The 12,500-nt window shown below is 44.6% G+C and overlaps 1 protein-coding gene across 1 annotated transcript in view; it reads right to left on the bottom strand.

Annotated features, from left to right (window-relative positions):
• The window catches only part of LOC310780782 (myosin-binding protein H-like), a gene marked incomplete at its 5' end in the record, with an annotated part of 37,093 nt that overhangs the window by 3,798 nt on the left and 20,795 nt on the right, over positions 1-12,500 (bottom strand). The window contains 4 exons of the mRNA XM_083641286.1: positions 1,706-1,786; positions 2,131-2,317; positions 11,929-12,065; positions 12,319-12,478. Coding sequence (XP_083497412.1) covers positions 1,728-1,786; positions 2,131-2,317; positions 11,929-12,065; positions 12,319-12,478 — 543 coding nt within the window. The 3' untranslated portion in view covers positions 1,706-1,727. The remainder of the gene's footprint in view (positions 1-1,705; positions 1,787-2,130; positions 2,318-11,928; positions 12,066-12,318; positions 12,479-12,500) is intronic.

Here is a 12,500-nt window from a genome sequence, read left to right as displayed (position 1 = left end):
GACAACTGTTGCTTATTCTGAAGGAATGGAAGTCCTCCTCTTCACCTTCTTTTCAAATGTGGCTGATGGAGAGACTCAGGTCCCTGAGAACCAGCTCGCTCAAAAGGTTCTCAACTGTCTGGGAGCCGTTTTTGGCGACTTTGACGAGGTTAAGAATGATAAGTGACTGAGGTTAGGGGGGTGGTGTCTCGTGGACCCCTTGCGTGGGATCTCATGCGCATTGTCTTTTACAAGCACATAAGCACTTTGTGCGGCTGATATCACCAAGTTGTAATTATGAATGTCAATGATGTATGTATTCCCCCCCCCCCCTCCCCCCCCCGTGTCTGAGCCTGTTTGTCTTGTTCGTATGTTCTAACAAAAATTGAAAAAAAGAGAAAAAAAAAAGAAAAGAAACATCAAAGCTGGGAAAAAACCCATCATGTAGCTATTTGGTTTTGCTGTTTGACTGACTTTATGCTTTGCCACATGGTTGCATCCAAAAGCGGGCCATGCCACGAGTAAGAGAAGAGGGGAAGGTGGAGGGAGCGAGGGTGAGGGTGAGGGGGGGTGAGACTGGAACAGGATCCAAAGGGGAGGGGGGGGGGGGGGGGTAGAGGGGTAAGAGTGAGGGGGACATTTGCTCTTATTGGCTCTAATGTGATGCTATGAGCTTGAGTACTTTGCAAATTGATGGCCGGCCAACACACACACCCCGGGCCCCCAGGGGCCAACACACACTGTAGTGTGTGCTGGCCCCGGGCCCCCAGGGGCCAGCACACACTACAGTGTTTAATGATATGCTTTAATCAGCTCTCCTCTTGAGTGTCCCCATGATTCAAGAGGAGAAGTGAGTAATTATATATAATATAATATAATATAATATAATATAACAGTATAATATAGTATAATATAATATTATATATATATAATCTATATGGATCTATATAATAGATCCATGGGAGAGGTGAGTAAAGGATATTTTACTTTCTAGGGAGATGGAGAAAAATATAGAGATAAACTAGGCTCCCACAAGTGGCATAATACACTGGTTTACACTCTCACTGTGCGTTCACACCGGTGCAAATGATGCGATCTTCACCTCATCGCCCGTTTGTTTGCTGGAGATTGAAATGTTCAACTCAAGTGAATAATTAGCGGCGTTTCTTTGGCCTTGGTGTGACTGTGATGTACAGTTAGATAGGATCTGAGCGGCTTGGTGTGACTGTGACTGTACAGTTAGATAGGATCTGAGCGGCTTGGTGTGACTGTGACTGTACAGTTAGATAGGATCTGAGCGGCTTGGTGTAACTGTGATGTACAGTTAGATAGGATCTGAGCGGGGGGCGGCAGTAGCTCAGGAGGTAGAGCTGTCGTCTGGCCAATCAGAAGGCTCCGGGTTCGAGGCTTACTCTTCCCGGCAGCGTGTAGAAATGCCCTTGAGCAAGACACTGAACCCCCTAACTGCTCCACGACCAGCTGGCTGGCACCTTGCATGGTTGCAGCTGCCATCGCTGTGTGAATGTGTTGTAAAGCGTTTTGAGTGGCGATAGACTAGGAAAGCGGCATATAAATGTAGACACGTTGAGACCGAGGTCTCATTTTCAAGTGTGACCTGTATCGACAGTTAATTAATTGTTAATTCATTAACAACTATTTTGATAATGGATTGATCGTTTTGACTCATTTTTGACTATGGTTCTGTCTCTTTCTGTTTGTTCCTTACCTCTGGGTGTATAGGTGTAGGTTTATTGGGCCTTCTCCTCCTGCTCCTCCTTCTCCTTGTCAGCTTCAGAAAGCTGAATCTCTGTTGGGACCAAGAGGAGGAAAGTTCAGTTCAGTTCAGTTCAGTTCAGTTCAGTTCAGTTCAGTGATTTACATGTTGTCACTATTGTCTGCTTTTACAGTTTTCACATTTCAATTCTGCATCATGGAAATTAGCATCATGTGTTGTACCAATAACAGGTACTGTATTAGAACTCCCTACAACATTTTGATAAAAGAGCTCGTGTGTAACTCTTTGCTTATCGTTTTGGACAATATTTACAGATAATTGTGTCTGTCATATATCTCCTGTGTAGGGCTGGGCGATATGGACCAAAAATCACATCTCCGAGTCTGTATTTTTTCTGCCATTTGTCAGACACCTACGTTTGACCTCCAGCTTGCAGGAGACGATCGCCTCTCCCTCGGCATTCTTGGCCTTGCAGGTGTAGACACCACCGTCCCATTGGCATGGCTTACGGATCTCCAGGGAGCACACGCCCTGGTTGCACATCTGACGGTACTTGGCATCTTCACCGATGGGCAGCTGGTTCTTCAACCACTGCACCTTAGGCTGAGAAGGCAAAGAAGGAAAGAGGGAGGAAGCAGTGGCGTGAACGTCTGTCACCATTTAATACGCAGTTGATTCCTCGTTACATTGGATCGACACAAAGCATTAGTGTAGAGCTGCAACGAATAATCGACAGTTAATTCATTGTTAATTCATTAACAACTATTTTGATAATCGATTGATCGTTTTGACTAATTTTTTAAGAAAAAAAGTCTAAATTATCTGATTCGAGCTTCTTAAATGTGAATCTTTTCTGGTTTCTTTATTCCTCTGTGACAGTAAACAGAATATCTTTGGGTTGTGGACAAAACAAGACATTTGAGGACATCCTCTTGGGCTTTGGGAAACACTGATTACAACATTTTTCACCATTTTCTGACATTTTAATTTATAGAGCAAACGACTAATTGATTCACCAGATTAATCGATGATACAAATCATCGTTAGCTGTAGCCCTACATTAGTGTCACAAATGATGCATGTTTCTCGCTAGCTTGGCATTAATTCAAGATCAAAATGTGAAATATTGTAAGTGTGTTTATGTGTTTCAAATCCATCACAGAGGAAGAATGTGCTTCTTCTCAGCTGGAAAAACGAGCGAGCTCCCTCGTTGTCACCATGCTATCACACTGTCATTATAATAGCTCTGCTCTCCTGCTATTATGTATTTTAACCTCCTCCATCACTTGTGTGGTGTCCATCCTCTCTCCCTGTCTCCTAATCCTCTCTTCCTGTCTCCTAACCCTCTCTTCCTGTCTCCTAATCCTCTCTTCCTGTCTCCTAACCCTCTCTTCCTGTCTCCTAACCCTCTCTTCCTGTCTCCTAACCCTCTCTTCCTGTCTCCTAACCCTCTCTTCCTGTCTCCTAATCCTCTCTTCCTGTCTCCTAACCCTCTCTTCCTGTCTCCTAACCCTCTCTTCCTGTCTCCTAATCCTCTCTTCCTGTCTCCTAACCCTCTCTTCCTGTCTCCTAATCCTCTCTTCCTGTCTCCTAACCCTCTCTTCCTGTCTCCTAATCCTCTCTTCCTGTCTCCTAACCCTCTCTTCCTGTCTCCTAACCCTCTCTACCTGTCTCCTAATCCTCTCTTCCTGTCTCCTAACCCTCTCTTCCTAGTCTCTTAGAACAGACGAGTTGGCTTCCGCAATTTTCAAATGCTCTCGCCATACCGTCTGTACGTTAGACCCCCAGAACATGCACAAGGAAGTAGTGAAAAAAACCTTCAGACCGGAAGGAAGTTCGACGGAATCTGACCAATCACGACACGCGTGTCCACGAAAAATATGTTCCCCCCGGAAACTTAAACCGATGCAGGTTGCTAATGCTAGCAGTGCTTTAGAATTACCATGGAAGCTACGCCGACGAAACCGGTGAAATAAGACCCTGATAGACGTAAACGATGTATCCGCGGCTTGGAGGAACCTCGTGCAAGACGTGCACTTATTCCAGAGTTAAACGAAAGTGATGAGGTAAGTTGCTAACGTTACTGAGCTTATCGTTCGTCTTACTAATCAGCGTTAGCTAACGATAGCTACAGCAGTATACAGCTAGTTAGCTAATGTTAAATTCTGATTGGACGAATGAGCGGAAGTCCCGCCTTTCAACTTCCTCTTCCGTTTGGTGCATGATTCTCCCCCACGAAGTACAGACTGTATATAGCTGCATCTGCCGGATGTAGATAAGACAGTCTGTTTTAAGAGACTACTCTCTTCCTGTCTCCTAGCACCCTGTGGCTCTTTCACTGATAGCCAGTGAGCCATATTGATAGGAGAGCTGCGGTCTGGACGGGTGGCAAAAATAGTACCTTCAATCTGTGATAAAGCAAACATCTCCACTCAGCCATTTAGGGACAACAGACTGTTCTTCCTTATCTCTGTCTGTTATTCCTCTTCCTGCATTATCTACTCTCTTTCCCTTCTCCCTCTCAGCTCTACCCCGTTACTATTACTACTACTTATAATTAGTATTACTGTTACTATTACTACTTATAATTATTACTGTTAGTATTACTACTTATAATTAGTATTACTGTTACTATTACTACTACTTATTAGTTCAGCGTTCAGCGTTATCGACCACGACATCTTAGAGGAAACTGTGCAAGGCCTTAAATCATCTTTGTGTTGTCTCGATACCCTTCCAACAAGCTTTTTTTAAAGCGTTTATAACTGTCTGTCGTCGGACCTATTGCAAATAGTTACTAGCTCCCTTTTGACTGGCACTTTTCCTGAGTCCCTGAAAACTGCAGTTATTAAACCCCTACTAAAAAAGCGTAGCCTTGATGCATCGGTAATCAGTAACTACAGACCAATATCTAATCTCCCCTTTATAGCCAAAATAATTGAAAAGGTTGTTTACCTACAACTCAATAGATTCCTAACCTCAAACGATCTCCTAGATAAACTCCAATCAGGCTTTCGCCCCCATCACAGCACAGAAACCGCGCTTACTAAAGTCATAAATGACATCAGAATGAACACAGACTCAGGCAAAAATTCGATTCTACTGCTACTGGATCTTAGCGCTGCATTTGACACTGTTGACCACTCAATTTTATTGGACAGACTGGAAAACTGGGTTGGGCTATCGGGTACGGTCCTCCAGTGGTTCAAGTCCTATCTTCAAGACAGGAAGTACTTCGTCTCCATTGGCAATTACACATCTGACCTAACTAGGATGACTTGTGGGGTGCCTCAAGGATCCATTATAGGGCCCGTTCTCTTCAACCTTTATATGCTCCCTCTAGGCCTAATTATGCAAAAAAAACAAAGTAGCCTATCATAACTATGCAGACGACACTCAGTTGTATATAACTCTTTCCTCAGCTGACTATGCCCCCATAGAATCATTGTGCCAGTGCATTGATCCAATAAATAACTGGATGTGCCAGAATTTCCTACAGCTAAACAAAGACAAAACAGAGGTGATCGTCTTTGGCCCCAAAGAACAAAGGCTTAAAATCACTGTACGCCTTGAGTCTCTATCCCTGAAGCCTAAGGATCAAGTCAAAAATCTTGGAGTTATTATTGATTCCGATCTCAACTTTAACTCCCACATTAAGTCAATTAGAAAATCAGCTTTTTATCATCTTAACACGTTCACTGCCATTGACGAGATATCTCGTCTTAAAAAATCCAACGGTTGACTGCCAATGACGAGATATCTTGTCTTAAAAAATTTTTTTTTTTTTTTGACGGTGGGACGTGGATCAACGCCCCCCACGTCTCCTATAAAAATATTGGAGCCACCGAACGTGTACAACCCATTCCACCGACCCACTAAGTGGCGACAGTGCTCTCCACACTAGAAAAAGCAGAGCCAAAACTGCAGGGGAACGCGCGAGGAAACCATTCTCTCATACTGTAAAAGGGATTGGCGAAAACGCTTTTGCTTTCGCGCATTATCGCGCTGGGAGCTGACGGTGGGGGATTGCAAATTTGCATAATAGATTATGCGTGCAACACACTTTGAAACACCCGCAGAAAGCCCACAATCGCACGCAGCTTCATTCCAGCTGAGCTGCAACCGAAACGACTCATGCAGACTCGCCCAAAGAGCAGCCGCCAGCAGCCAGGCAGGCAGCACAGACCGGCAGAGCCTCGCTTGTGACAAACGCTGCAAAGCCACTAGAGACACACCCACGGAGGGAGGAGTTTGAATGAGAGGGGGGGTTTCCTGCTGCTATGGAGGAAATTACTGTTCAAAACTATTGTTTAGATGTCTGACGTCTTACGCCAAAAATAAATGGTTAAAGTGACTGTTCTATCGAATTTCACAAAAAGCCATTTATCTCAGAATAAATTTTCAGACGCTGAAACCATGCTGTATTCTACTGCTAATGCCTACATAACTACTAACTCTACAAACTAACTCTTTTAGACAGAGAAAGCACACATTCTATCAGTTCTTTTGAGATCATTTGTGTTCACAAAATCTTAGCAGAAAAGAATCCTCGGCTCTTGAAAGATGAGCCAGAATCCTCAAAAAAAAACCTTGGCAGAACCTACCTACAGTATTGAAAAAACGGCTGGCAGTGAATGTGTTAAAAATATAGCAAGAATTAGGGGATACATGTCCAGACAGGATCTAGAAAAACTAATTCACGCCTTCATTTATAGTAGGTTAGACTACTGCAATAGCCTTTTTTCTGGTCTCTCCAAAAAAGAACTTAAACAACTTCAACTCATTCAGAATGCTGCTGCTAGAGTTCTAACGAAGACACAGGGCCCTATTCTCCCACAGGCCTTTGGCGCTAAAATGGGCCTTAAACGCAAAAAAATGTGCCTTGCGCCTGCCTCGGGAAGATATCAATATGGCTTTACGCTGCCAAATGCGCTTTAGGCCGAATGGGCGTGGCGCAGTCCCAGAATGGGCGAGAATGGGCGTGTCGGCCTTAAATATCGGCCTAATGATATCTTCCCACCTGGCGTAAATTTAGCGCTTAGCGCTTTTGAAAACCAGGCCTATTCAGTGCGCCAGTTGCGCGGAGCGCTCCCCTCTGGCACCCTTCTCTGTGTCACTCTCTCCCTCTCTCCTCAGTCTGACAGGCACAATACGACTGTCTCTCTCTGACTCCCTCGCTCAGACAGACACAACACACTTCCCATAGGAAAAAGCAGTTGTAAGTTCACTGCCTGTGAATGTCCCAGCATGCAATGGGCTTCTCCATTTCGCTACTAAATAGCAACCAAATGAGCCGAAATAGATATAAAGGTCGATTTATAAAACATCGAAATGAAAACACCACCCTATGTGAAACCTATATGTCATCCTGGGCCTATATATGTCCCTTGTCGATTTAACGTGATTTAGATAAGTGACAGCGTAACGCGCTTCTGTCATGTCCTACTGTGATGTCCGCTCCAATAAATTGGCTCTACTTCACATTTTAGTTTTACAATAAAAACACATTTATGCAATGACTTTACATAATGTAGGCTATATTTATGTGCATATCCTACCATCCTAGCAGGGGAGAGAAAACGATATCTTTCTGGACAAACTTTCACCAATCTATTAATCTCATCATATAGGGATAGGCTATATTTTTCTAGCTGATGCCTTTAGAACATTCTTTTCACTTTGATCTTGCTATAGTGTAGCGTATTTACATGCTTGCAGTATTTAAACTGCAGTTAGATTGGTTTGAGAAGCATAATAATATGGAATAATAGCCTATATATGGAGACAGACAGACTGGATGAAGGGAGGGGGGGTGGGCAGAGCGCTTGGCTTTTGTCTGGTTTTGCTGGACCACTGGAATTGGAGCTTAAAAGGCAAGCGTGCGATTCGTTTATTGCACTTATCCAATGAGCATGACGGTGCATAATTTTACGCTTAAAAGGCGTGGTTGTAATGCTTTAGGCTGCGTGTAGCGCCAACACCAAGATATCAAGTGCGCTGGTCCACGCCCACTGCGCCAAGCGCTCGGCCTAGAAACTACGCCGATGCAAAGATAGGGGCCTAAGAAAGCTGATCATATCACTCCAGTTCTTAAGTCCTTACACTGGTTGCCAGTGTGTCATAGAATAGATTTTAAAATACTGTTATTAGTCTATAAATCACTTAATGGCCTAGGCCCAAAATACATAGCTGAATTGCTCCCACGCTACGAACCGTCTAGAACTCTTAGGTCAACAGGGTCCAGCTTATTAACTGTCCCTAGGATCAAATCAAATCATGGGAAGGCTGCATTTACCCACTATGCTTCTGCTAGCTGGAACAAATTGCCTGAAGACCTCAGATCTGTCCCAACCTTACTTACTTTTAAAAATAGACTAAAGACTTTTATGTTTACCGTCGCTTTTAACTGCTGACAGCTACTATGCAACCCCAATGAGTCCTCTATAAGTTTTTAGCTCTTTCTGCAACTGCTGCGCCTGTTGCTTAATGCACTTTTTATACTCTTTTTTTAAAGTTTTGTTGTGATGCTTTTAAATGTCCATTTTATTCTCTTCTTTTCTTTTCTTTTCCTGTCAACCATTTTATGTGAAGCACTTTGAATTGCCTCTGTGTATGAAATGTGCTATACAAATAAACTTCACTTGACTTGACTTATTATTAGTATTACTGTTACTATTACTACTTTTGCTAGGCAACAGTTTGGACTCAAGTTTATTTCCTGTCGGTCACTGTGTGTGCAGCAAATACTGGACCAGGAAGTAAGGCTACGGTCAATTTGGTTTACTCTATTGCATTTTACTGCATTGTATTGACTGTTTACGTTTAGGGAGATACTGTGTGATACTGTGTTATGCTATGTGTGTTATGTGGATATTTCATGCCTGAGTGAGAGCAACTGTAACTTGTCCCAATTTCCCCCCCGGGGATCATTAAAGTCTTTCTGATTCTGATTCTGATTCTGAATGTTTATAATATGTTGTCAAGCTGAAACGGTCTATAAGTAGTTCTTGGTAATAGGCTATGGACTCTGAGCCGAGGAAGAGACAGTGTGTGTAGCACAATAGAAGCACGTTGCAAACACTCGCATACAGTAGCTCAAACACACACAGACACACACAAACACACACATGATTAGTAAGTGGGTTAGGTTTTCACACAGTTGGTACTGCTGCGTTGCTGAGCATAAATGACTCATTTAGATGTGGTAAGTCCAGTTACCGCACACACACACACACACACACACACACACACACACACACACACACACACACACACACACACACACACACACACACACACACACACACACACACACAGGTTGCTAGTCCTGCCTCAGCTGTCCCTTAAAACATGCTGATCTAGCACCCTGTTCAGTAGCAGGGTTCCCACTCTTTTCTAGAGATACTTTTTCAGCGATGATCTGGCTCAGTGGTCCCCAAACTGGGGTACACATACCCCTAGGGGTATGTGGCGGTACTACAGGGGGGTACTTGAGAGAAAGAGGGCAATGGAAATGAATTGTTCAAATGAATGTGCTCAGGAGGCACTAATTGCAACTCTTTCACTCCATTTCTTATTTTGTAATGTTGTATTCTTCAAAAGGTGGGTTATCATTCATTCAGCGCATCATATATGCTGTAGTTTTCTCTGGCAGTTTAAGAAGCAAAATGTAGTCGGGTAAAGGGGGTACTTGGATTCATAAATCAGGGAAAGGGGGTACTTGGATTCATAAATCAGGGAAAGGGGGTACTGAAGGCAAAACAGACCTGCAGTCTATGGCTGTAACTCATCTACAGGGGAACACAGAATTGTGGACCAAGGCAGCTCAGCAGGCAAAGTAGTAAACAAAAATAAGAAGGGAGCTCCTTGAAGTTTTACAAGAATAGTATTTAATCCCGAAGTAGTATATTCGTGTACACAGCAGTGTTACAAACAGAAGATATATATATATATATGAAGATATCTTCTGTTTGTAACACTGCTGTGTACACGAATATACTACTTCGGGATTAAATACTATTCTTGTAAAACTTCAAGGTGCTCCCTCCTTATTTTTGTAACTTATCTATGAAATAATGTCTTACATGCTGATAAAATGATGACAAATTGTACTGTGTTGTTGTTTCTGCAAGGTCAACTTGGTGGTGCCCTTAGGGCAGTGGTTCTCAAAGTGGGGTCCGGGGACCCCCAGGGGTCCTCGAGGGAGTTCCAGGGGATCCCGAGGACTTATTTCCACTCTAATACCAGCTATAAGTAACACAACAATGACAGAATGTAGGACTATTTTGGTCACGGGTTTCATGCACTTTCTGTAATAAACCATCTAAAAGCTAGAATCGTATCCGATGGGGGACCCTGGGACAAAATCTGATGAATCGGGGGTCCGTGGTCTAATTGGTGTCATTGTAGGGGACAACTGGGCAGGCTGAGGGCAGCCCTAGCCTAGCCTCTCTTGACCTGTGCTATGTCACAGCTGCACCGACCGGACACACGCACAGCCTGCTCACTCCCCTCTGTTCTCACCACAGCCTGCTCACTCTCCTCTGTTCTCACCACAGCCTGCTCACTCCCCTCTGTTCTCACCACAGCCTGCTCACTCTCCTCTGTCCGGACACACGCACAGCCTGCTCACTCCCCTCTGTTCTCACCACAGCCTGCTCACTCCCCTCTGTTCTCACCACAGCCTGCTCACTCTCCTCTGTTCTCACCACAGCCTGCTCACTCTCCTCTGTCCGGACACACGCACAGCCTGCTCACTCCCCTCTGTTCTCACCACAGCCTGCTCACTCCCCTCTGTTCTCACCACAGCCTGCTCACTCCCCTCTGTTCTCACCACAGCCTGCTCACTCCCCTCTGTTCTCACCACAGCCTGCTCACTCCCCTCTGTTCTCACCACAGCCTGCTCACTCCCCTCTGTTCTCACCACAGCCTGCTCACTCCCCTCTGTTCTCACCACAGCCTGCTCACTCCCCTCTGTTCTCACCACAGCCTGCTCACTCTCCTCTGTTCTCACTGGGTGAGAAGCCAAGGTCGACTAGGTAGGTCGCATCATCAACTCCATTTCCGCCAACGACCATCTGCGTCAGTCAGACAACTGTAAGGAGGATATGTTTAACCAGAGCTGTGGTGGTCAACAACATGCTGAAACCTCACCCACACATACCAGCTGCCCTGCCCTGTTCAACAGCGACATCAAGACCTCATTTTGGAATGGTGTCCACAACACACTCAAATGGTTTACTGAGACAAAGAGAGCCACCATGTTAAACTAACAATGTACAAATGAGTACAAATGACATAATTGGTCATACAAGTTTCAAGAATAGCAGGAAAATGGTCATTTCAGCTTCATCACAACATATCCAAACTCTCAACAGACCCAGTGCAGCGTAGTAGTGTGCCAGGAGACACACTTCCTTTCTTCACAAGGATCAACAGAGGCTCTCCCAGCTATGCTAAGTTTGCTTGTGCTCCAAACAAATTACTTGCAGGTCACCATTTAAATGCCAGCTAATCACATGCTAAAATGCCAGCCAATCAGCAGATGTCAGCGGCTATTGGTGAGGCATGGTGTGAAGGCCATTGTGATCCTGGACGTTCAGGTGTGGAATACATCAACCTCAGGAGGGGGCTTAGAGGGTCAGGGACATCCTGTCACATGACCCAATCAGCTGACCCAGGGTAGTAAGTGTGTGTGTGTGTGTGTGTGTGTGTGTGTGTGCGTGCCCAGTGGTGATTAAAAGAAAAAAAAAAGGGAGATTTTGAGTGCTAGAAACTAGCAAAGATTGGCCCTTGTACTCGGGTGTAAGCTGAGGGACCAGGGACTGGTGCTTTGGGTAACAGTAACAGTAGACCAAGGGCATTTTTTAGAGATTGTGTGAGTGCAGATTGTAAGATTTCAAAATGAAATCTGAAAATAGTTGGGAGAACATTATGCTTATAACATAACATTCAGAGGAAATAGCCCTGAACAAGCTTAGTTTGCTAACAATTATACAATTATAACTATTTAGTGATCCTAATTATATTGAGTGCGTTCTTCAACATCCAAACAAACCCCCCCCCAACCTCCAACCTTTTATCTTGATTTGTGTAATTTCACGGTTGCCTACTTGTTACCCCTGTGTACACATATGTGTGTGTGCGTGTGTGTGTGTGTGCATGTGTGTGTGTGTGTGTGCGCGTGTGTGTTAGCAGAGTAAGAAGCTGCTGACCTTGGGGAACCCGCGGACGGAGCAGAGCAGTTTGGTGCTGTATCCGATAGTGGTGGCGCGGTCGGTCAGGTTCGTGGTGAACTTGGGCGCCTCGTTGAAGTTGTACTCCTGGTAGACGGGGGCCGCGTAGACGATGCCTGAGACACGGATTGGGAGAACAGGGTCTCTAGATCACACTGGCTGGAGGAAGTACTTTCAGCATGCAGGCGACATTCAAGAGAGGAAAAACACGAAACGACGTTCTAGCACGGAAACATACTGTATATGTCACTGAAAGACCATCAAATTAATATCCCAGTAGTTTTCATCTTACAAACGAAGAAGAAGAAGAAAAGAAAAGACAGTCAAACACATTTGAGCTGCTCAAAGGTCATTGGTCCTAAAGGTCACCTGTCTTCTGGATGGTGGCCACTTCGGGGGTGTCAGCAGCCTCTTCACTGATGCCCACTTTGTTCTCAGCAAACACCCTGAAGGTGTAGGAGTTGCCCATGATGAGGTCTGAGACGGTGGCAGTTAGCCGGTGGTAGTGCTCCAGCACTGTGAACCAGTCCTTCATACAGAGACAGTCACAT

This window comes from Poromitra crassiceps, assembly GCF_964638095.1.
Source record: "Poromitra crassiceps genome assembly, chromosome: 8".
Lineage (NCBI taxonomy): Eukaryota > Metazoa > Chordata > Actinopteri > Beryciformes > Melamphaidae > Poromitra > Poromitra crassiceps.
The sequence above is the reverse complement of the archived record's forward strand: the minus strand, read 5'-3'. Positions and strand labels throughout refer to the sequence as shown.